The sequence below is a fragment of the Nerophis ophidion genome, linkage group LG06, assembly GCF_033978795.1.
Source record: "Nerophis ophidion isolate RoL-2023_Sa linkage group LG06, RoL_Noph_v1.0, whole genome shotgun sequence".
In the NCBI taxonomy this organism is placed as follows: Eukaryota; Metazoa; Chordata; class Actinopteri; order Syngnathiformes; family Syngnathidae; genus Nerophis; species Nerophis ophidion.
Genome location: NC_084616.1, coordinates 34,616,073 through 34,643,062, shown reverse-complemented (window position 1 = coordinate 34,643,062; position 26,990 = coordinate 34,616,073). Strand labels below are relative to the sequence as shown.

Sequence of the window (26,990 nt, the reverse complement as noted above, 5' to 3'; positions counted from 1 at the left end):
ATTCTGACTTCCATTGTCCATTGTTACTGGCTGTTCAAAGACACCTAGTTCTTTCTGAAATTGTCCTTTTTATTTAACTTCTAGAGTGCACTCACACTTTGCAATTCATATCATGTTCAACACCAAAAAAATTAAATGTTTGACAATAGTGAGCGCCCCATGGTGTACCAATGTACACCTAACTGGCACGGTTGACAGTGGACCAAATGAGTGCAGAAGTCTGAATGCGGGCCGGCATGGCATAGGACTGGTGCGAAGTCTTTGTCAACCAATTGTCATAATCTGTTACCCGGGTCATGGCATGATTTATGTTTGGGAGTTTTTCCTGTTTTCGTCTGTTTCCTGGTTGCATCCTCTTTCCCTGTTTACTATCTGTTTCCATGGGCACTGATTCTCCTCACCTGTCTTTGTTTAGCAATCACTCCCCTTTATAGTTTCTTGTCACCCAGCATTAGTTGCTGGGTTGATGTTTGCTATAGGCAACGTTCATGTTCTCTTGGTTTTTCTCCTCGCTCTAGTGAATTTTCTACACACTAGCATTCCTCGTTTTTCACCCTTAGTGACATTTTGGGTTTTTTTTTAGCTCCACGCTTGCTAGCATACTCAGTTTTAATTTTTTTCCTCCGTTAATTTATTAAAAACCTTAATCTTACCTGCACGCTACTCCTGCTTGTGTTCTGCCTTGAAAGGAACCCCACCGGCGCAGCTTTGCGCCCCCGAAGACGCAACACCAATGTGTTGGGATTCCATAAATTTTTTTAACATTAATTGATTAAAGCAGTGGTTCTTAACCTTGTTGGAGGTACCGAACCCCACCGGTTTCATATGCGCATTCACCGAAAAATAAAATGTCTTGTGTTTTTTTAAATTCAAGACAAAGTTGTATGTTTTTGGAACCACTTTAGCATGTGGAACATATTCTAAGTAACAAAGACTTAATTTAGAGTTATTTGGACACTAGGGGAACATATTCTAAGTAACAAAGACTTAATTCAGAGTTAATTGGTTAGGGTTGGGGTTGGGGTTGGGGTTAGAGGGTTAGGGTTATATTAAAGCCATGCCTAATAAGGCATTAATAAGTACTTAGTAGTTAAGAGCCAATATGTTACTAATTTGCATGTTAATAAGCAACTAATAATGGTGAATATGTTCCCCATACTAAAGTGTTACCATGTTTTTTTTACTGGTGCACAAAATGAACCGTGCATGAACATCACCTTATTCAAACAACAAAACCAACAGTGCGTAAACTCACAACAAATTACACACCTGCAAATCAGTCAGCTGTTGCCGTATCCGTAATACACCGATCGGGAGAAGTTTTTATTTGCAAGATGAGTCGGGTGTGTTTTGACCTCCGCCGAACCACTGAACCCAACTCACCGAACCCCTAGGGTTCGATCGAACCCAGGTTAAGAAACACTGGATTAAAGTTACTTAAACTTAAGCAAGTTGAAAAACTTATTCGGGTGTTACCATTTAGTGGTCAATTGTACGGAATATGTACTGAACTGTGCAATCTACTAATAAAAGTTTTAATCAATCAATCAATTCGTACGGCTCAATTCCTTGGTGGATCTCACGTGAGAAGAGGAGTTGGGTTAATCATTTTGCAATGCAGTCTGCTGAAATTCCTGTCAAGCTCCACTCTACATAGCAAATAATACCATGTCCACACGATCACAGTGAGTTTCAAAAACACATATTTGGGGTCAAAACAATCTCTATCCACACAAGTGTAGTTTCAGAACTGTCTATGTCTACACACAAACACAGAAGCCTGAAAAAAGAAGCAATATCTGACTTGGTGTCAATTTTATGTTTATTTTGATATACTTTAGAACAGTGTTTTTTAACTTTTTTTGAGCCAAGGTGCATTTTTTTCATTGAAAAAATCCAGAGGCTCACCACCGGCAGAAATCATTAAGAAATGAAACTCAGTAGACAATGAAAAATCGTTGTTGCAATTATTGGATTTGAATTTAAACCATAACCAACCATGCATCACTATAGCTCTTGTCTCATAATAGGTGTACTGTCACGACCTGTCACATCACGACGTGACTTATTTTGAGTTTTTTGGTTGTGATCTTATGCAGTGTTTTAGTTCTTGTCTTGGTGGCTTTTCCTGTTTTTTGGTATTTTCCTATTGCAGTTTCATGTCTTCCTTTGAGCACTATTTTTCGCACCTGCTTTATTTTAGCAATCAAGACTATTTGAAGTTGTTGCTATCTTTTTTTGTGTGGACATTGTTGATTGTCATGTCATGAACAAATGTACTTTGTGGACGCCTTTTCTGCTCCACACGCTGTAGGTCTTTGCTGTAGTCCAGCATTCTGTTTTTGTTTAATTTGTCGCCAGTTCAGTTTTAGTTTTGTTTTGCATAGCCATCCTTAAGCTTCAATGCCTTTTCTTAGGAGCACTCACCTTTTGTTTATTTTTGGGTTAACCATTAGATACCCTTTTACCTGCACTCTGCCTCCCGCTGTCGTCTGCATATTGTGATCACAACAAACCATCGTTGTCTCACACTACGTGTTCCCGACATCTACAAAGCAATTAGCTACTAGCTGCCACCTACTGATATTTAGGGGAATAACACGGTTACTCTGCCGAGCTCTAAACAGCACCAACACTCAACAACAGCACATTATTTGGATCCGCTTTGGACTGGACTCTCGCGGCTGTGTTGGATCCATTATGGATTGAACTTTCACAGTATCATGTTAGACCCGCTCGACATCCATTGTTCTCATAGTCATCATTGTCACCGAGGTCCCACTGGGTCATCATTGTCACCGACGTCCCACTGGGTGTGAGTTTTCCTTGCCCTTATGTGAGCCTACCGAGGATGTTGTAGTGGTTTGTGCAGCCCTTTGAGACACTAGTGATTTAGGGCTATATAAGTAAAAATTGATTGATTATTTCTGGTTTGCAACAAATATTTTTAACCCAAATAGGTGAAACTACATAATCTCCCACGGCACACCAGACTATATCTCACAGCACACTTGTGTGGCACAGTGGTTGAAAAACACTGCTATCGACGTACAATGAAATGTACATTATCTTTAAAACTAGCCTGCACGTACACAGATCCCTGGAAACATTATTAAAGAGTGAATGCATGCGTCTGCTGCTGAAACCCAACACTCATAGAATTATAGCGTGTTCAGTAACATGCTGATCATGGAAAGAAAAAAAAAATACAATACACAATTTGAATTGTTATATGTATCCAGTGATTATACTATAAAGTTATTTGCCATTTAACTTCACCATTTTCAGATTTTTTTTATTCAAAATCGCTGAATTTTCACATATGCCCTTCAAATACTGAGATTTACTTGCGGCGAGTCACCAGCCAGTTGAGCCTCACCATGGGTTGGGCAATGACTCGTCTAACTGCTGGCCTGCTGTGCAGTGAGACCGTAGTGCTATAAGAATTATATAAGACATTTCCATAGTTTAGTTAGCTGAGGTATATTATGTACAGTGTATTTTGTCAACAACTGTATGTGTGTAACGTATTTCTTGTGCTGGGCAATCATAAAAAGGCTACTAAGACGCACTGGGTGAGGCTCGCAGTAATCCCGCCTCCTGGTGGCAGAGGGCGCAAGTGATCCCAGAGATCATTCTTGCGACTACTCAGCTGCAGAAGAAGTGACAACAAGCAGCAACAGTTAGCAGCGATCGTTTATTTTTTCCTCTCGCCTGGCCTTTTAACATTTAGAATTACATATCTAAAATAAAACAGTTTTCTAAACTGGACATTCTATCGAAACAGGAGGTAATAATTGAAGGAAGATCTCCATCAAGACAGAGAGACTTTTAAAACTGAAGACAGATAAGGAAGACTTCTATAAACAAGTTATCGATAATTTTGTTCAAAAGGAGCGGCGCATGATCTTCATTTCTAAGTAAAGGTAAGACTATAGTAACGTTTTTTTTAATTAAATGTGTTTTTTTGTGTGCTACAGTTTGTATGTGTAAAGTTAAGTTAAAGTATCAATGATTGTCACACACACACTAGGTGTCGTGAAATTTGTCCTCTGCATTTGATCCATCCCCTTGTTCACCCCCTGGAAGGTGAGGGGAGCAGTGGCCAGCAGCAGCACCGCGCCCGGGGAACATTTTTGGTGATTCAACCCCCAATTCCAAACCCTGGATGCTGAGTGCCAAGCAGGGAAGAATGCTGGTATGAGCTTTTAAACATAACCCGTTAACTGCTTGCCAATCAAATGGTGAATAAGATACTCTTTAGGGCTCATATGTTTGTAAATCTGACTGTGATGAAGTCAGTGCCTCACCAGCCATGAACCTCACCGCACGTCACAGATGGTGATGTATTACATGTGCAGTGAAGTGTATATTATGTCTAAAATCTGCATGCACTAACGAGCCAAGGAAACCATTTTGCATGTTGACGTGCCAAAATAAAGCGCACGGACGTGAGTGTGCCGCTGCAAAACTCTCATGGAATTATGAAGCATTTATTCATGGATATAGTGATATGGTACTTGTGTAATGAAGTGTAAATTGTCTTTAACATCAGTACACACTACAAGGAGGACGCTACATTATGGTTTGTTTTTTAGTTGCTTGGTCACGTCTTGGCTCCATCTACAACACTGGAAGCAAGACATTTAAGTGAACTTCATGATTTGTCGTTAAACAAGGACTAAAAACATCTTGCTTGTCAAAGTTGTCCCATCAGGTGGAGGTTCCACAGTGATCATATCCAAAACCGTTAGCTGTCATTGGCACCCAAAAGCCCATTTTGAGGTGACTTTTTTATTAATGTTGAGTGAAAAGAGAAACATGTTTACGTTGAAACATACATTAAGTCCTCTAATAATGTGTTTAAAGCCAGCAAAGCAGTGTTGTGGAGCTTGGAAATGACAGCGCACAACTGTGATGTCATCACAAGTCTCCGTTTGTGCCGTGTACACACACAAACGCTAAGCCAGTGGTTCTCAAATGGGGGTATGCGTACCCCTGGGGGTACTTCAAGGTATGCCAAGGGTTTTTTTTTAAATATTGTAAAAATAGCAACAATTCAAAAATCCTTTATAAATATATTTATTGAATAAAACTTTAACAAAATATGAATGTAACTTCATAAACTGTGAAAATAAATGCAACAATGCAATATTCAGTGTTGACAGCTAGATTTTTTGTGGACATGTTCCATAAATATTGATGTTAAAGATTTATTTTTTTGTGAAGAAATGTTTAGAATTAGGGCCTTCACGGTGGAAGAGGGGTTAGTGCGTCTGCCTCACAATACGAAGGTCCTGAGTACTCCTGGGTTCAATCCCAGTCTCGGGATCTTTCTGTGTGGAGTTTGCATGTTCTCCCCGCGAATTCGTGGGTTCCCTCCGGGTACTCCGGCTTCCTCCCACCTCCAAATACATGCACCTGGGGATAGGATGATTGGCAACACTAAAATTGGCCCTAGTGTGTGAATGTGAGTGTGAATGTTGTCCGTCTATCTGTGTTGGCCCTGTGATGAGTTGGCGACTTGTCCAGGGTGTACCCCGCCTTCCGCCCGATTGTAGCTAAGATATGCACCAGCGCTCCCCGCAACCCCAAAGGGAATAAGCGGTAGAAAATGGATGGATGGATGTTTAGAATTAAGTTGATGAAACCAGATGGATCTATATTATAATCCCCAAAGAGGACACTTTAAGTTGATGATTACTTCTATGTGTAGAATTTTTTATCTATAATTGAATCACTTGTTTATTTTTCAACAAGTTTTTAGTTATTTTAATATCTTTTTTTACAAATAGTTCAAGAAAGACCACTACAAATGAGCAATATTTTGCACTGTTATACAATTTAATAAATCAGAAACTGATGACATAGTGCTGTATTTTACTTCTTTATCTCTTTTTTTCAACCGATAATGCTTTGCTCTGGTTGGGGGGTACTTGAATTAAAAAGAAATTCCCAGGGGGTACATCGCTGAAAAAAGGTTGAGAACCACTGCGCTAAGCGGAGAGTTTTGGATCTCTACACTTTTGCCAGCGTTTGCAAGTCTGCTTCTTCAAAGACAAAAGTATGTTCCTGCATGTGGACAAGAGGCCTAAACGCAGTGATAGGTATGCGTTCATGAAGTATCTGTGTTTGAGTGGACATGGCCTAACTCTGGTCAAAGTTGAGAATGCCAGAAAAAAAGGTTTTTAAATATTCAATACTCTTAGAGATGCGCGGAGAGGCAATTATATCATCTGCAACCGCATCACTAAAGTCGTCATCCACCCGCCACCCACCCGAACCAACATTTCATCAAAGCCACACCCGCCCGCAACCCGCCCGTTGTTATATATCTAATATAGACGGTGCAAGGCATTAGTGAGGTTAGAAAGTGTAACTCCCTCCAAATAGCACAGACACAATGGCTTTCTTGAACTGATTTATTTGAAAGCTTACTTTCCCTTCAAATTCACCGTGAAAACTGTAATTAATAAAGCACGTTACAAACATAAAAATAATAACATGCACAGCATGTGGATCAAACATTTTACCAAGTAAAATACCAACAAATTACAAATACCTCGTTGGCCATACCCGGAAGTAGCTTCCTTACATCCGTCGACAGACCAAACGAGACACTTCAAAATAAAAGTATGCCCACATACTGTTTCAAAGAGTGCTGCTTGTTTTTCGTATGTGGGTAACAACATTAAACTTTTTATAAATGGTTGATTTCTATAGGCTAGTAAGGTAAAGTGTTGTACCTTACAAGTTTGGGCTACCTTGCTTCTGCAGCCTTCATCAGAGGTGTCACGTGATGTTAGCGTGACGTTGTCTGTGACGTGATGTATGGATTGTACCATCAAGAGTTGTCAGGTACAACACTTTATCTACTAGCCTACATAAATCAACCATTTATAAATACACGTCAGTAGGCTAAATGAACCTCTTCAACATAACATTTAACTATGTATAATGTAGCGGCTGGCTACGGGGTGTTAGCCAATGACTTTGGCTGGGGGGCGGGACTTCCGGGAAAGGTAGGAAAGTGACGTTATCGACAGGAAGTGAGAGTTCGAGTTGTCCCTGGAAAAGCGTTAGAGACATGAAAGCTGTTGTGTGGTTGTATTACATCTTGTGCAATAAAGACAAGACAAACAAAGAAGTTTTATGAGCCTACATTCCTGGGATTATTACAATATATATTTCCGAATTGGTTCAACCGCCACCCGCCCGAATCTATTTAAAATCTATTTTTTCGTCATGTCACCAGCCCGACCCGCGGTTTATCTGCAGACTCCGCGGTTGTGACCGCAAACCGCGCATCTCTACTCTACTGGCGACTAAAGTAGATTGTGCATAATGCAAATGTGTCACATTTCATGTGTCAGTTAATCGAATCCCCGTCCTATTGTAGCACTTTGTCAAGGTGCAGCCTATTTTTACAACCAGCAGTCAAACGAAGGCATGCTTAGAAGTGGGATTGTACAGATTTGATATGGAAATGCAGTCAAATGTAAACAGAAACTAACCAACAGTGACATAAAGAGGCAACTCACCCCAAAGGCTTCTCCAAGCGACTCGCAGGTGAGCCCACAATCTCCCCAAGTGTACAGTAGACCTGCCCCAGGAAGTCCTGCCATGAGGGGGACAATAAGTGTGATGGACAGAGGCACAGGTTGGGGCAAATGGTGGGTGTGTTCAGATGGGTCGGAGGAGTAAGAAGGGGAGTCGGTGAGGAGTTGAGCATCATTATAAGCATTGTGCAGTTATAGGTTAGGACATCTGAGGCAGACACGTACGTTAAAGTCGCTTGGCTTTTTCCGAGGTGAAGAAGGAGGGAAGAGAGAGAGAGAGACCGGGCAGCAGCAGTGACACAACAGAGCATATCATGGAACAGAAGGCACACCACTCAAATAGTCACGGCGTCTTCAAACCAAGTGCAAAAAAAAAACACGGAGAGCAAAAGGTGGACTTGTGGAAGAGCATCTCGGTGTAATGTAGAGGGGGTAAAGTGTGAGGAAAATTAAAAAGAAACCCACAAGAGGACAGCGAGTGGAGCAGCGAAGGCATAAAGGCTTTGAGCAGCCTTCTGTTTTTACAGCATGACGGCTTTTAAAAGCACAACAGTTAAATCAGCACAGTGGCACAAACATCACAAGTAATGAGGTGTTTGGTACAATGCAAAATACAAAATAAAAAGTGCATTGTAATTCCCAGCATTTCAGGGTAAATTAAAGGATTACTTCACTTTATTGCCTAAATACAATTAATTTAGAATAGCTTATATGGATTCTTGCAGAATGGAAATTGAAAAGATAGTATGCTGAAAGGCTTTGATAATCATGTGTGATGCAAATGTAACTTAGATTAGCATACATCCATAAGAATTAGGTGAAAGGAAAATCAAAATAAGTCTTCATTTGAAATTAAGCCAAGTATATGTTGTTTAGGGCTTGGATGCCATCAGCTTTGATTTTCATAGAATCAAACAGTTAGAGACATGCGCACACAAAGATGAGCGATATTAAGGGCTACAATGTCCACTTAAACTCCCAAGTTCACAGTAAAGGGGCTTTACTCACATGTTTGGCCAGATCAGGACTTTTAGAGTCAACATCATACCTGGAATAACACCAAGAGCAGTGATTACTATAAAGGCTTCAGCATTTTGGACATGTTTAAAAAAAAAAAAAAAAAACTCTGCAAACAGTTTGAAGCAGACTATTTTCCCTTAATCTAAAATTTAAAAAAGACAATTGTGGACATCTTGCAATGAAAACACCCTTTCCAGATGTGTTATGTATCTTTATAAAAATGCTCCATCCATTTTCGATTGCATGTCCTTCTTGGAGTTGCTGGGGGTGCTGGAGCCTATCCCAGGTGCATTCTCAGCAGACACAAGACATTAAAACAACGTTCAGATCTTGTTAAATTAGGTTGTGATGTTACACAACTCAAACATAACATTTAAACGACATGCTCTTTGACGACATTAAATCTATGTTGGGTTCTGACGTTGATTTGACCGTTGAAATGTATAGTTCTTTTTTGTAAAGTAAATCTGAACAGCCGATATGGACATCTACATCAACTTTATGATTTGCCTGAGTAGCTGGACAGGACAGAAAAAAAAAAAAGGTAATTTCCCAACCAATATACTACAACACAAACACAACATTGAAACAACATGCTTTTTGACGACGTTGTATCAAGAAAGTTGCAAGTTCCAGCACTTTGATAAAGAAGGTGAGAAACACTATTGAGTTCCATTCCTCCCTCCCTCGCCGCTCTTTGCAGTCATTTTTCAAAAAGTGATGTTAAATATTCATTTATCCACTTCATTCATCAGTATTCTTTATTTTGCATTGTTTTGGCATGTACAATTTGAATTATTCCATGTGAAATGTGTTTCATCTAAATAATTAGTCATAATCCTCACTTGGGTTAAACAAAATAAAATAAACCGGTCGGGGGGTCGCAGCTTGCTTCGAGGTTCGTTCCCCGGGGATGCAAACGGACCACTCCGGACAGGACTTGCAGGTAGGAACCTGATTTATTCTTGAGAAATCAAGGAGGTGCGAAAAAACAGGAAACAAGCTGACGGAAAAATGTGCCGATCGCACGGGAGGCTAAGGCTACCACTTAGCATAGAATAGAGACAGGCGATACTCACGTAACTTATTGCATAAGCAAACAAAAAAGCCAGGACGAGTATGGCGAGAGAGGTGAATAAATAGCTCTCTGATTAGTGGTCACCTGCAGATGAGCATGCCGACCACTAACCAGAGGCAGGTGAACCCAATTAATCCCCATAGAACCCAAAAACAAACCCAGAGGTGCACAAAACAGTAACTAAGGGAATCCAAAAATAACAGAACATAACAAAAACATGATTCGGGCCACGGATCATGACACAAATGAAAGTTATTTTGTCTCTTTTTCAAGATGTTTCGGTCAAGTTGAATGTCAATGTTGACCAACTTCCTGGTTTTTGGCCAAAACCTTCTACTATGCAAGTGAGAGACATGATTTTTAATTCAAACATAACTTTGACTAACTCAGAGGCGATGCATGAGCTCACCAGCTCATCATGTCAATAGTTGCATAAGCAAGTTACCTCACGGTGCCGCTCAAAATAGTTCCTCAGCGTTAGCGCTTATAACAAAAAGTCTCGCTAAAACTTGGTTAATATGCAGGTCATGACATCTAAAGTATTCTTAGTGGTTTTGGGTGTTTTCCAGAGGGCTTTTGGGGTGCAATGTAGCTCCCATGAGCTACATTGTTAGCCACCTTGTACTTGCCATATTTTGCAAAATAGAATGCATATGCATTATTGGGCGGTATGGCGTAGTTGGTAGAGCGGCCGGGCCAGAACCCTGAGGGTTGCAGGTTCACTCCCCACCTTTTGACATCCAAATTGCTGCCGTTGTGCCCTTGGGCAGGACACTTCACCCTTGCCCCCCGTGCCGCTCACACTGTTGACTGAATGATGAATGAATGATAGTTGGTGATCGGAGGGGCCGAGGCGCAAACCGGCTGCCTCGCTTCCGTAAGTCTATCCCCAGGACAGCTGTGGCTACAAATGTAGCTTACCACCACCAGGTGTGAATGAATGATGGGTTCCCACTTCTCTGTGGGGGCTTTGAGTATCCAATAATAGAAAAGCATGATATAAAATCGAATCCATTATTATTATTAAAAAAAGAAAGACATATGAGTTCTGCTCTTACATAAGGATTTTGAATGATACGCAAAATAAAAAATAAAAAGTTACAGTTCCCCTTTAATTACTGACAAACACAATATAATACTCTTTCTGAAAGATCCACAATTTGAGAAAATAATACGCAGTTTTGCCTTTTTTGTGAGTTCTAGGTAGTAAAAACTGCAAGTAAGAGTCGGCTAACAATTTGGGTAATGGGAGTTCACATGTTCGCCTATAAAGTGTTCTAAAAAGCATCTAAAAACCACCAACAATGCTCCATTTACATGCCGTAAATATCAACCAAAGTGTAGCAACATTGTTATTCTAAGAACTAACACCAAGGAACAACTTCTCTGGTCTCAGTGCCTTGCTCCCAGCGCCTCACTCACAGTACTCTTCTGGCTACTATCGTGAAGTAATGGTAATTTTAGCTGCTCCTGTTGCTGCTGTGTTATCTTTGAGTTTGAAAAGTTACCGCTAGTTTATATTGTAAATCTTGCCTCTCCCCTGTAAAGTAGAAAGTTGTAGCAAAGTTGGAAATCCCACACACTGTGCATAGAATTCGGACCAACATCGCTTGGAAGACCTCAGCAAGATACTAATTTGTTCTCAGCATATTTTACCTTTGGGCAATTTACAATTTACTGACTCAAGGAGAGCACGCGTATTGTGCTGAAAAATACAAACATCCCATCAGTCGGCATCCCAGTGAGGAGGGAAATTGTAAGTCACTCTTTTGTTAGGTTTTTATTTTGCCCATGAAACCATTAGCACTAGTGCTATGGGATAATGCTCCAAGACTCTCAAAGTCTGACATGATTAATAGTTGCAAACACAAAACGTGCTTTCTACGCTGTTGTTGCTGTTGACGGAAGGAACGTTCGTTGCTACGCGCTCTGTGAAATCAAGGCACCCAGGAAATAGGTTCTGATAATAAATTACCATGATAATGTAAATACTACAAGTTATCATGAATGTACCTGTCACTACTTGTAAATAACGCAGTCACTACATTTCCATGCACTAAATTAGTCTAATTTCACAAATAGTTCGTGTTTCTGTATTTTCCTACTTTGATTGATTGATTGAAACTTTTATTAGTAGATTGCAAAGGAAGAAAATACATTATATGAAGCAGTACAGTTTACACAGTTCAGTACATATTCCGTACAATTGACTACTAAACGGCAAGACCCAAATAGGTTTTTCAACTTGTTTAAGTTGGGGTCCACGTTAATCAATTCATGGTAACTAACATGTGAAGTCCCAGAGTCCATGCACTCTCTCTAATGTGACTATTGGTCAAACGCCGTGTGCGTCCCGTCCCATACACTGGCGGCACGTATTTACTTTTAGCGAGGAGGAATAAATGATTAATGATAAATGGGTTGTACTTGTATAGCGCTTTTCTACCTTCAAGGTACTCAAAGCGCTTTGACACTACTTCCACATTTACCCATTCACACACACATTTACACACTGATGGAGGGAGCTGTCATGCAAGGCGCTAACCAGCACCCATCAGGAGCAAGGGTGAAGTGTCTTGCTCAAGGACACAATGGACGTGACGAGGTTGGTACTAGGTGGGGATTGAACCAGGGACTCTCGGGTTGCGCACGGCCACTCTACCACTGCACCACACCGTCCCCATGCATTGCTTTTGTTGACCTTTGACGTCAAACCAAAACATGATATATTCAACACTCAAGCCCAGTTCTTGTGTCCGCTGTAATATTCTTGTGTCCTTGTAACATTGGCGCAGATGACAATTATTACGCCTCTAATGGCTGTGCTGATGTTAAATAGCAGACTCCATCAGAAATGATCTTAGAGTGAGTTACAGACACGACACAACAACCAAGAAGTTCTCTGAGTTGCTTTCTGTTTTTTTCGCCCATTGATGCACAAAATGTTACGTTCTTTTTTTATCTTTATTTTTTTTCATTTGTCACACACACACTTGGTGTGGCGAAATTATTCTTTGCATTTGACCCATGACTCTTGAACACCCCCTAGGAGGTGAGGGGAACAGTGAGCAGCAGTGGAGGCCGTGCCCGGGAATCATTTAATTTGTAAAGTAAATACACAGTCTACTCTTTATTCCAATTGTTGTCTTTTGTTTTTATTTAACGGGAACTGCTTTACGGGTTATATTTCGCGCGTTAAGACTGGCGTATTCCCGATACAAAGGGTCCCTGCGGCGGCACACGCCAATTGGGAGGATCTGGTTTTCAATCGCATAATCCAGGTGTTTTAGTCCCACTTTTTTAAAAAACGAACACGGTTAGATTAATGCAGAGGTGTCAAAGTCCGCGAATGTATTATCTATGACCCCCTGGATGATAGTTGATTAGTATTAGAACCGGACTGCAGGCCACAGCCGCCTCCTGCTGTTTTGCACGCACCAATACTCCATCAGTGTTGGCGCTAGGAATCTTCAAAATGGGGTCCCGGGGACCTATGACCTATATTCTATATTTTTATTGTAATATTTTCAGAATGTGTTTGTTTTATTTCTTGGCCAAAGTAAGACATCAAAAACACTCTGAAGTTGTCTTTATTTTTTTGTTTTAATGCCATGATTTTAATAGTCTGGCACGCGTGTGCACAGATTTTCCTCCATGCGGCCCTGAGCTAAAATGAGTTTGACACCCCTGGATGAAGGCGTTTCAACGGGTTGAAGAAGGCTTATTTAGAGGCGAACTATTTGAGAAATCAGACTAATTTAACGCATGGACATTTATTGATTGTTGGAGGTTTTGGGAGTTTTTTAAAGAGCTTTATTGGCGGAATAGACCAATTCCCATTACCGGAATTGTTAGTCCAGTGTTTTTCAACCTTTTTTGAGGCAACGCACATTTTTTTTCATTAAAAAAATCCAGAGGCACACCACCAGCAGAAAACATTAAAAATTTAACTCAGCTGCCGATATTGAAGGTCAAAATCTCGCAATTGTTGGATATTAATGTAAATCATAACCAAGTATGCATCCAAATAGCTCTTGTCTCAAAGTAGGTGTACTGTCATGACCTGTCACATCACGCCGTGACTTATTTTGAAGTTTTTGGTGTTTTCCTGTGTGTAGTGTTTTAGTTCTTGTCTTTTGGTAGCTTTTCCTGTTTTATAGGTATTTTCCTGTAGCAGTTTCATTTCTTCCCTGAGCGCTATTCCCCACTCCTGCTTAGTTTTTGCAATCAAGAGTATTCAAGTTGTTGCTTTCCTTCTTTGTGGGGATATTGTTGATTGTAATGTCATGTACGGATGTACTCTGAGGACACCTTCTTTGCTCCACACTCTGTAAGTCTTTGTTGTCGTCCAGCATTCTGTTTTTGTTTACTTTGTAGCCAGTTCAGTTTTAGTTTCATTCTGCATAGCCATCTTTAAGCTTCAATGCCTTTTCTTATCTGCACTTGCCTTCTGTTTATTTTTGGTTTAAACGTTAGATACCTTTTGACCTGCACGCTGCCTCCAGCTCCCGTCTGCATATTGTGATCACGACAATTAGATACCAGCTGCCACTCACTGATATGGATGAGTATAACATGGTTCCTCTGCCTAGCTCTAGACAGCACAGACACTCAACAACGGCACATTTGCGGATTGTAATTACTGGTTTTTGCAAAATATATTTTTAACCCAATTAGGCACACCAGACTGTATCTCAGGGCACACTAGTGGGCCGCGGCACAGTGGTTGAAAAACACTGGGTTAGTCAATTAGCGCTTGCAGTTTTCACTATTTAAAATGCACAGAAAAGGGAAAGACTTGTGTTCTTGTCTCACATAAGGATTGTGAATGATGGAAAAAAAAACCTGGAAAAAAATTCACTTTTCCTTAAAAAATGTGGGACAGTGGTGTATATTTCTTAACATCCTATAATGATGTCGGAATGCATGTTGCAAAGAAGCAAACACCAAAGAAAAAGCAAAACAGTTCATCTTTTGACACCCGCTGATGCTAATGTCTCACATCACAAACAAGGTGGAAAATCTGAGAGTAAATATGATGCCTTCTGATGGCTCCTCCTCATGCACATTAATTGAAAATCATATAATGAAGGGTAAAAACTGCAGGTTCGATTTTGTACCAGTTAGTTCTGAGATTGAGAAATTGTTGTGATCACTGCCATCTGATAAACCTGCTGGGGCGGAAATGATAGATTGCAAATTGTTAAGAATTGCGGCATGCCATGTATCAACTCCGATTTTTCATATATTTAATAAATCATTAAGATACGGAGTCTGTCCTGCGGTTTGGAAGGAGGACAAGGTCATCCCTCTTACCAAGGACAAAAATAAAGATTTTACTGGTAAAAACAGTGGACCAATAATCATACTTCCTGTTCTTAGTAAATTGATGGAAAAAGTTGTTTTCAAACAAATTCAGGATTACTTTGCCTACAACAAACTGATGTTGTGTTCCCAGCATGCTTACAGGCAAGGTCACTCAACATCGACTGCTCCCGCTCAGCTGACTGATGACTGGCTGTCACAAAAGGATGTCAAGAAGATGGTTGGTACTGTTCTGATTGACTTTAGTGCAGCATTCGATGTCGGAGATCACAACTTAATGATGTAAAACTGAAAAAATATGGTATTAATAGAATGTCACTTTCTTGGATGTTGAGCTTTCTATCAGGAAGATCACAGAGAGTGTGTTATAATGGTAGCCCATCTGAACACAAGTACAATTGTTGCGGGGTGTCTCAAGGAAGCTGCTTAGGTCCTTTACGTTTTATTATTTTTACTAATGATCTTCCTTGTGTTACAACACCAATGTGGTTATGTATGCAGATGACACAAATCCATACAACACTGCCTCTACCTCAAATGACCTAGAAAATAACTTAAATCAGGACCTGGAGAAAAGTGTCACGCCGGGTAAATGATAGTAAACTTGTGAATATTGACAAAACAAAAAGTATTCTTTTTGGATCCAGACATATGGTTGTTGATGACCTTCAGCTTCATATTTCAATGTCAGATATACCTATTGAGCAGGTTAAAAAACAGCAAAACTGCTTGGTGTGCTATAAGACAGTCAACTATCATGGTCCGATTGTATCGATAGTATTTTAATGAAAATGGGAAGAGGTTTAGCCATGGTCAGGAAGTGCTCCACCTTCTTGACATCCTCAACAATGGGTCAAGTCATACAGTCCTTGGTTTTCTGCCATCTTCATTACTGTCCTATAATATGGTCCGTTACGACTAAGTCTGACCTGAACAAACTGCAACTTGTTCAGAACAGAGCGGCTAGAGTAGTACATAAATGTTCTTTGCGCACTAATATTTCATTTATGCATTCACGCCTGTCCTGGTTGTCTGTAGAACAAAAAATGCTTTGTAGTCTACTTATGTTCTTTAGAACTATCATGTTAGATCAATCACCAGATTACTTTTACGAACAGTTTTTAAAATCAAGTAACACACATATTCATGACACTAGGAATGCCAGCAATGGCTATTTGGCACTTCCTGCTCCTAGGACCAATCTCCTCAAACATACAGTCATGTATAGACGTATATCATTCTGGAATCGGTTGCCATCTCACATTAATCTCTCACAAAGTAAATTGTCATTCAAGACAGCTTTGAAGATACACCTATTGCAGCTGCCCACATGACATGAATGTTTAATACTGGGTTGTACTAGCTTTATCTTATGTTGTATTTTTCCTTTGTATGTTTGGTAAGGCATGTATTCTTTGTATTTTTATTTTGTATGCTCGTATATGGACCCCAGGAAGACTAGCAGTCGCCTTGGCGTCAGCTAGTGGGGATCAATTCAATAAATAATAAACAATGACGTACAGGAAGACTGTTCGGAATCCCAAAGTTTTGTGCGACCATGGAAGCGTTCCACTTCAGGTGTTTTAATCATAAAGGTAACAACCATTGCTGACAATAAACTAGAGAAGTTGAAGTTTCACGCATCTGCCAGTCAAAGTTAATGTAAAAGTAATTAAACTCCAGAAGGCCTTGGCTCGCTCCTCTGTGATAAAAGAGATGTAAATGAGTTGCTGTAATTGTGAAGGGATAGACTCCCTGCTGTTCAAATCCACAGATAGCATGCAAATGAATTCTTTAAGAGAATAAAACGCCCAGGAGACCAGCAAGTCCACTTCATACATGAGGTGAAGCAAAAGAAAGGACTTTTCAAAACATATCTCTTCGAGTATCTGTAGGAAGGTGAAGTGCACCAACAGCTCTGATTTGATTCTCGAAGATCTCAAAATGAAACTGCACCTTTCTGACCCACTCACTGGGACAAAAAGGGAGATTTGTGTGGAAAAGCAAAGCACCCGTGTCGTGGTGACTTTTAGAAGACTTGGTTTGCTCTGGCAGCTGGGAGACTAAGGATAAAACTTGGTATGAAATATGTATCACCCTTACACCCATCTATAGAGACACAGTGCCAATGAATAATTCCTCAGGAGAGAGACGATCCGGAGACTAGGGTGGGAAGCCAGAAGACGGGAAAATGAGTCAGGTTAGAGGAAGCGGGGAATGAGGAGATGAAGGGGTGGAGGGGTGAGTTTGAGCTTGTGGTTTAAAGAAAAAGGGAAGATTTGGAGCACTGGCATGTATGTGGAACACGAACACCTTGGTGTGTCCTCAGAGGACCTGATCAAAGCAGGGAAAACTCACACGTCAAAGCGCAGGTTCTGTTTCTCCTCAAAGAAGTAGTCCAGAATGTACTTCCTGACAAAGTCGGGGTTTAGCGTGTTGTCTATCACCTCTGTTCTCCCAAACTGGATGGTAACATGGAGAGAAAGCACAAACAGACAAACAAGGAGGATGTCAGTACTGACACATCATTACTTCCTCCAAACACTCCAACGGTGTATATTCATTGCTTTGGATCCCAACTTTCATTTCTTTAGCAGCACTATTAATTGATTGAGAAGTGTATTGAATCCATGTAATGCTTTAAAAAGGCAAATGGATGACACAAAAAGCCAAAAGGCTTTTTTCCATTGTGGTCCATAAAATCAGTGGTCCTCAAATGGGGGTATGCGTACCCCTGGGGGTACTTGAAGGTATGCCAAGGGGTACGTGAGATTTAAAAAACATATTCTAAAAATAACAACAATTCAAAAATGCTTTATAAATACATTTATTGAATATTACTTCAACAAAATATGAATGTAAGTTCATAAACTGTGAAAAGAAATGCAATAATGCAATATTCAGTGTTGACAGCTAAAATTTTTGTGGACATGTTCCAAAAATATTTATGTTAAAGATTTCCTTTTTGTGAAAAAAATTATAGAATCCATGAATCCGAATGGATCTCTATTACAATCCCCAAAGAGGGCACTGTAAGTTAATGATTACTTCTATTTGTAGAAATATTTATTTAAAATTGAGTTACTTGTTTATTTTGCAACAAGTTTTTAGTTATTGTTATATCTTTTTTTCCAAATAGTTCAAGAAAGACCACTACAAATGAGAAATATTTTGCACTGTTATACAGTTTAATAAATCAGAAACTGATGACATAGTGCCGTATTTTACTTCTTTATCTCTTTTTTCAACCAAAAATGTTAGGGGCTACTTGAATTAAAAAAAATGTTCACAGGGGGTACATCACTGAAAATAGGTTGAGAACCACTGCATTAAATATTCATCACATTTGATACATTCAATAATAAAATATAAATACCCTATAACATGTATATAAAAAAATGATGTTAAAAAAATGGATACATTATGTACATATACACAGTATACATGTCAGGTGATTTGAACAACAATATATACAAAAAATGGGGGGTATATACACTATGTACATGACACTATATACATGACTATGCACATGTTGACTCCAAGAGTATGCAACTACACTCTTGCACACCTCTCAGCATGCTGCAGAACAGGGGCGGCATTAAGGGAGGTGGGGGCGGGGGGGGGTCTACCTGGGCTCACGTTCCAAGAAAAAAACAAACTCCCCGAAACCTGAATGTTACTTTTGAGGGCGGAAAAAAAAAATGTGCGCACTAATGGGATGTACCGGACTTCAACAGAGAGGCTGCCAGAGACAAGACTATATCGGGACTGGAGCTCATTATGCAAAAAAACAACTTTTCTTACCGTCTGTAAGAAAAGTTCTGTTGCGTATTTGGGATCTGCATAAGTCCCGAAAATTGAAAATCAAATTGTAAAGGCATTGTGGAGATATTTATGAAACTATCTTGCCTGACTTCATACTTGCTTAAAGGAGCCGTATGAAATTTGTCGCTTTTATGTGATGTCCCACTGGTGATGTCAGCTCCATCTTTTGGCTGCCCAATCTCAGAGCGAATATGACTGTTTGTCCCGCTCCTCTGCACACCACACCGAGGCAATCTCTCTGTGGCCAAAAGCGCAACCGGGTCTACCTTTCCAAACGCCTATTCATATTTTTATTTATATGCTGCATGCAGGGTCAGATAAATAACTAAATATTAAACATATATTTTACACTATGGATTAATATATATTTTACACTTTATATACCACCGGTTGATACCAATTGGCATTATTAGCAGTAAAAATGTAATGTTATAACACATCACAGTCGTTGCAGGAAAGGAAATTAGAACGAAAAGAAAAATGTGTTATTTGTGACTCAGTTTTGTCCGGGATTCAGACCCAATTTTCTTTGTGTTTTTCCCTTCCCCTGACCACTGTTTCTTCCCCATCTTATACAGACTATTGTTCCAGAGCTTGCAGAGCTGTCTGTTTTATTTAATTATGCAAATAGAATATGGAACTTGTTCCATTTTAGACGTATTTTCTGGTTCAGTGGTTCTCAACCTTTTTTCAGTGATGTACCTACCCCCTGTGAACATGTGTTTTAATTCAAGTACCCCCTAATCAGAGCAAAGCATTTTTGGTTGAAAAAAAGAGATACAGAAGTAAAATACAGCATTATGTCATCAGTTTCAGATTTGTTAAATTGTATAACAGTGCAAAATATTGCTCATTTGTAGTGGTCTTTCTTGAACTATTTGGAAAAAAAGATATACAAATAACTAAAAACTTGTTGAAAAATAAACAAGTGATTCAATTATAGATAAAGATTTCGACACATAGAAATAATCATCAACTTAAAGTGCGCTCTTTGGGGATTGTAATAGAGATCCATCTGGATTCATGAACTTAAATCTAAACATTTTTTCACAAAAAACAGAAATCTTTAACATCAATATTTATGGAAAATGTCCACAAAACTGAATATTGCATTGTTGCATTTCTTTTCACAGTTTATGAACTTACATTCATATTTTGATGAAGTATTATTCAATAAACATATTTATAAAGGATTTTTGAATTGTTGCTATTTTTAGAATATTTTAAAAAAATCTCACGTACCCCTTGGCATGCCTTCAAGTATCCCCAGGGGTACGCGTACCCGCATTTGAGAACCACTGGTCTGGTTATTAGCAGGCGCATGAGCGCTAAGGTGACAAATGAAGCAATTTGTCACCTTTGCAGATGAAATGTTGTTTGCATTAGGCTTAACTATTTTTTGAATATTCTTTGATCAATTTAAGTGAAAACTACTTTTATATCGAACATGCTTGCGCTGATTTTATTTTAAAAAAATGAGAGCTCAAGTCATGAAAATCAATTATTTTCCTTTTCTTATTTGACCCTCGTGCAACCACTTTCTGCCACCCTTTTAGCGCTTAGGGGCGGCCACCGAATACGCAGAGCAGCAACTCCCGCCCCCCCCATTTCTGATTTGTCACTTTATATGCCTACTGTCTCCAAGTTGGAGCCAATCCAATCATATCGGGAGGATTTGTATGAAAATTGAGGATCCATATCATCCACTTAGCAGAAAATGAGATAAGTTAAGGCAACTGACCAGGACACAGTAGGCGCCTAAGGTGACCAATAAGAAAGGAGAGGAGTAAATTTAATGCCTGCTTCTACAGCAGTCCTTCTCAAATAGTGGGGGAGGTGGCATAATGAAGCTTATGTCGCACTTGGCTTCACTGTAACCACGGTGGGAGACGAGGAAAGAGCGGTGTGTTGTTTCCTTTAATGCTAATAAGCTTATAACGTTATGCAGAGGTATTGTGAAGTGAATTAATTTACTTATATTATGTTCAACATATGGTGAAAGTTTATATTCAACTTGGAGAAATCGAATCACCAGGTTTGAGTAAATAAAGGTTGAGTCCATTATAAATTAAGGCGCCTCAGTTGGACAATCGCATATGGACTGGATTAACTCTTTCACAAGAAGAGAAAATAAATTCAGACTTCGGAACAAAAACGTGATAGCTCTATCCTGGAGGAGAGATTCGTCTATCTTCATGTCAACGTCTAAGTTTCACGCGTTCTTCAACTCTATTCCCTTGGACTGGTAGTGCATACCACTTGTCTGTCGTCTTCCGTAAAATCTTGACATCTTTCGCCTTTCTTAATTACCTCCAAAAGAATAAAACATATATATTTATCCTTTTCGCGTTTTGAATGGTTCGTACAGCAGAAAACGACGCAAGCGTAGGGCATTTTTCTTTAAGAAAGGCTAAATGTTGCCTAGTACCCGTTGAGAACAGACACTGGCTAGACCACTCCACATATTGAATGAGCCAGACGTGAGCTCGATGTGAGGTCAGTAAATCCAAACAATGGAGTCCGACCCACAGGCTCGGAGAGACCCATATGCCGGAAAAGTGTCAAGGGGGCGCTAGAATCCACAATTGGTCTGTGAATTCCTCACTCACAATTCTCTCCCAAAAAACCTTTATTCCTGGCCGCTGCCTTATGTAACGACGTTGCCTTTGAGAGATCCGCGCTGCCTTCATCCTCTATTGACAATCACGGCAACAGCAGTGGCTGAAGTTGTAATCACAGCTCCAAAACCGTTGAATGGCAAAACGTCCATTTTCCTCAAAGTGGAGTCTCGCGGGACGGGATTTTACGATAATTACGGCTCATGACGCTAAGCACCCTTTAATCAAAACACTACAAATCTCAAATGGACTTTGTCGAAATTTTTTAAATATCACTTTTTTTTGGCGAAAACTGCAAATAGTAAGGTAATTGCTGAGACAGTTGACTTAGCATTGACTTAGTCTTGACTTAAAACTGTTAATGTGTGCAACGTTGGACTGGCCAGGGATCGATGAGCGGCCATTGTTTTTGTTTTTCACTCTCCCGTGCCTGTCCGGGACCAGCCGCTGCAGATATGACACTCTTGCAAACCAAAAATGGTTTATAAAATATCAATAAATATATATAACAGGGCACTTTATGTAAAAATTAACATGAAAACTGAATGCCTTCCCTCATGCTCTGTCAAGTAGCTCATAACAACCAATTTGACCTCCATGATATATCAGACTGTCGTGGTTAAGTGGTGTATGACTGTGTCTGTAGATCAGTAAGCTGTAGGTGCAGTTCTCAGCCAGATTCAAGTAAGATAGAATAAAACGTGGGGGAGACCCTAAAATAATTTACTGTTCTGTTAATGGGTTTTTTTGGCACAAAAAAATAAATTGTACTGTCTGATGACAATCATCTTGCTCTGAGGGGTCATATTTTTTATTTTTCTATATTCTACTTTTAAACACTTCCTTTTGGTCAACAGAATATGTAATGGTGTTTTTTTTGCACAAAATGTTGCATAAATTATGTTTTACAGACCGTCTCTAAGCCGCTTTCTGCCTGCCTCTTCAGGATGCGCCGTTTTGTGGGCGGTCTTATTTACGTGCCTCAACTTCAACTGTGTCTTCTCCTTGGCACTTTGTTTTAGTTTTTATCACTTCTATGGTGAATAAACTGGTAGATATAAGTTAGAACCATATGCTACTTTGTATTAGAAATGGCAACAGTGGAGGGTCCATGTGTGACACAGTCTGCCCCACGACAAGAGGATGGCGGAAAAAAAGGAACTTATTGACTACAGCCAAGGGCGTAGAATTGGGTAGGGACGCTAAGGACACGTCCCTACCAATATCCAGCCGCTACTGTGTAGTCACTATCAATACAAGCGCTGCCCGTAATGTTTAGTCAATGATTATGGCACAGAAAGGGTTAAAAGTGGGTCTATGCTAGAAGTCCCGCCTCTAACCTGAATATCGCTCCCTGATTGGTTGCCAGTTTAATGCTAACTTACGTGTGATTGGCTGTCCCCGCTGTTATTCCTGCTTGTAAAAGCTAGCCTACATGCTAGTTGCTAGCGACCGGACATGTTCGGCATTTGTTGTTCCTGGCACACGGTAGCTAGATGGATTTTAATATCAGTGCTGTGATTGACATTGTGTTTGTTTCTGTTTGTGTGCGTGTGTGCTGTAGGTTTTGAAGGATGTCAATGAAAAGAAAACTGGATATAAGAGACTTCTTTAGGAGTCAAACTGTAAGTTACTTCAAGGGTGTATAGAGGCTCAACAATATTGAATAATTAAACAATATATCACTCCAGTCACGCCCCTTAGAGTGCTATAATGAGCATATACCATGGACTGGAGTGATATATTGCTTTTATAAAACTGTTACCAATAAAGGCAATATGAAATAGGAATACTCAGTCAATTTAATGTAGTTTTATTTAACCAGAAATACATACTATCCAATAAAATAGCCTTACTGTGGAAAAATAGTCCCACCTATCCAGACGTTAGCTCCAAATTAGCACTGCATCTCGTCTTTTCCTCCGTTTTTTTTCAGGTGAAAGTAAATGCTCAGTCCCCTTTACCATTGTTAACCCTCCCCGGAGGTGAAAGTTAACGTTAAACATGTGAATTCAACTACTTTAGTCCGTTTTTTAACATCGTAAAAACATCAGCTGTCTTTTACTACGGACTGCAACAGTCCGTTGTCATGGATACATGACAACTTCCATTCATACCAGTCATACGTGCCTGAGGCGGAGTGATAGCCTACGCTGTGATAAGGCTTTAGAATAGTAGCCGTGCTTAATATTTAAACCACGGTTAACAGCCAAATTTTGAAATAATTTTTTAGTTTCATGTATTTGTGTAGAAGTGAGCAATGGTTTGAAAATACCAATTAACAAAACTTTCTGGTGGAAATACAATAAAACCTCACTAGATTATCATTTTTAAGGAGACTTAAAACATGGCTTAGAACCGCCATAACACAAGTAAGACTGAACAATCTTGCTGTGTGCCATGTCCATCATGTCCATCAGGGACAACTGGACAATACTGACCTGAGAGAAATCTGCCAGCAGTTCATTTCTGTTACAGACCGGCGGAGGCATGTGTTTGGCTCTTTCAAAAAGGAACAACCAGTGGACACTAATCTGCTTGTATTTGAGTATTGGTGACAAACATATTTACAGTACAAAAGCAGCAATAGAAAGAAGTAGTTGAAGGGAAAAATTGTGAGTGATTTGAACACAAGTTGGGGAAAAGATTATTACAGTTAATTTATGTTTATTTTCAATGGTGTATTGCATTAATGTATTTCTGATGTTGTTGATGGACAGTAGGCTATGTTAATTGACAGTATGATGCACAGTTGCACTACAGCCCTACACTAAAGATTAAAGATGAGAACTCTTCGAAGTTGTCTCCTTTGCTTTCATTTTAGTTGCTTTACCATATAACATCTGCATGACGTGAAATTGTGATTGTTAATGTAAAAAAAAAAAAGTAAACTTTCAGAGTGCTGCCTTGGAGCACTTTTGTGTCCCCACCAATCTCAAAATCAAACTTACTCCCTTGACTACAGCGCAGACTACAATGGCGGACGCACGCAAAGCACGTACATTTATATTATATATGGATAATCCACTGACGGTTTTCACAATCTCTGACGTCATCGATTGTGCACTTTCTAAACATTTCGTTTGTAAGAAGTTTGGAAAGAAGGCAATATTATTTTATAAATATCTCCGCATAGCTTCCACGATTTGATTTCAAATTTTTGGGACTTGTGCAGATCCCAAATACTCAACAGCAGGTACCAATAGATAAGATAAGTTGTTTTTTTAAAAGAAGGGTCCATTTAACAATATTTTCCCCTCATTTTAACTTCATTAAAGCATGTTCATTTTGTGGGCGTATTGCAGTGATTATTGTCTGTTTTAAGGTGGACAAACTTAGGTAACAGACTAAGTTTAATTTTTTTTTTTTTCGCAAAAGCTTCTTCAATCTTAAATCCACCCTTGCTGCATCAAAAGCAAGGCAAAGCAAGACATATTTTAGTCCAATAAATTCCACAACCAAACTACGGCCACTTCTGTACCACTTCAGCCCTGCAAGGAACACTGGATTCTCTAGAGTAAAAAAAAGTTACATTTACTCAGATATTCAATACGTTTTCATCAGAGGTGGGTAGAGTAGCCAGAAATTGTACTCAAGTAAGAGTACTGTTACTTTAGAGATTTATTACTCAAGTAAAAGTCAGGAGTAGTCACCCAAATATTTATTTGAGTAAAAGTAAAAAGTATGTTGTGAAAAAACTACTCGAGTAGTGAGTAACTGATGAGTAACCTGTTCGTTTAATGATTACGGCAACAAATAATGCACAAAAACATAAAAATAGCAATGAGCAAATTCAGAGCCAGGAATATCTCTTAAGCAACTAAAACAATATTATATATTAAATAATAATACATTAAAATAAAAATAAATTAAGGCAAATTGAGCCACAATAACTTAACAGCACCATAGGCTCAGTAGGCATTGATTGATTAAAACATGTATTAGTATTTTGCGCAGTACAGTACATATTCCGTACAATTGACCACTAAATGGTAACACCCCAATAAGTTTTTCAACGTTAATCAATTACTTAATAAATGACCAAGTCGAGGTGATCTACCTCATATATACATATACATACACACATATCATATATATATGTATATATATATATATATATATATATATATATATATATATATATATATATATGATATGTGTGTATGTATATGTATATATGTGTATATATATATATATATATACATATATATATATATACATATATATATATATATATATATATATATACATACCCCGAAAGGGAATAAGCGGTAGAAAATGGATGGATGGATGGATGGATATATACATACCTTTATATATACAGTATATAATTTATATTTATTTATTTTGCCGTTTTTGTTCACATTTTAAAGGTGTTTTAATGAATATACATGCATGTTTAGCATATAGATTCCTATCTTTAATGAAGACAAGCGTGGCGCAGTGATAGAGTGGCCGTGCGCAACCCGAGGGTCCCTGGTTCAATTCCCACCTAGTACCAACCTCGTCACGTCCGTTGTTTCCTGAGCAAGACACTTCACCCTTGCTCCTGATGGGTGCTGGTTAGCGCCTTGCATGGCAGCTCCCTCCATCAGTGTGTGAATGTGTGTGTGAATGGGTAAATGTGGAAGTAGTGTCAAAGCGCTTTGAGTACCTTGAAGGTAGAAAAGCGCTATACAAGTACAACCCATTTATTTATCATTTAACAAGAATATAAGTTGGTGTATTACCTGATTCTGATGACTTGCATTGATTGGAATCAGACAGTATAGTGCTGATAACGTCCCGGTTTTCAAATGGAGGAGAAAAAAAGTTCCTCCTTCCTGTCTAGTACATCATGAAAGTCGTTGGTTTTTGGCATCTTATTTGTCCAGCTTCCATATTCGTTTTTATACACTTTACAAGAAATACATTGGCGGCAAACTCCGTAGCTTGCTAGTTTGTTTGCGCTGGCTTTCGGAGACTCTTATTTTGTTAGCGCAGGCGCGATGGAGCGGCACTTTTATTGTGAAGACAGGAACTGTGCGATCAGTCTTTAGGCTTTTGACTGGAAGTACGGTTGAAATAAAAAGTGTCTTTTTTCCTTTACACTTTTGATTGATTGGTTGATTGATTAAAACTTTTACTAGTAGATTGCACAGTACATTACATATTCCGAACAGTTAACCACTAAATGGTAATACCCCAATAAGTTTTTCAACATGTCAGGTTCTACGTGTGACGGTCACGTGACCACCTGGCTCTGTTTGATTGGTCCTACGTCACCAGTGACTGCATGTGATTGGTGAAACGCAAGCATGCGTAGTTCCTACTTTGAATGCGTGTCCGACAAAAACAAAACAAACAAAGCGTGCATTAACAGATTGATAAAAAAAAAGTAGCGAGTAGCGACCTGATTGCAGATAAATGGAGCGGAGTAAAAGTAGCGTTTCTTCTCTATAAATATACTCAAGTAAAAGTAAAAGTATGTTGCATAAAAACTACTCTTAGAAGTACAATTTATCCCAAAAGTTACTCAAGTAGATGTAACGGAGTAAATGTAGCGTGTTACTACCCACCTCTGGT

General features: G+C 39.2%; 1 protein-coding gene across 2 annotated transcripts in view; it reads right to left on the bottom strand.

Moving 5' to 3' along the window:
- The window catches only part of cpne5a (copine Va), a 266,519-nt gene that overhangs the window by 175,298 nt on the left and 64,231 nt on the right, over positions 1-26,990 (bottom strand). Inside the window, exons 4-7 of one of the 2 annotated variants that reach the window (XM_061903539.1) lie at positions 17,341-17,444; positions 8,568-8,607; positions 7,785-7,799; positions 7,542-7,618 (exon numbers count right to left, since the gene is read on the bottom strand). In XM_061903539.1, the coding sequence (XP_061759523.1) occupies positions 7,542-7,618; positions 7,785-7,799; positions 8,568-8,607; positions 17,341-17,444 (236 nt within the window). The remainder of the gene's footprint in view (positions 1-7,541; positions 7,619-7,784; positions 7,800-8,567; positions 8,608-17,340; positions 17,445-26,990) is intronic. The other variant, XM_061903540.1, reaches the window with a different exon arrangement.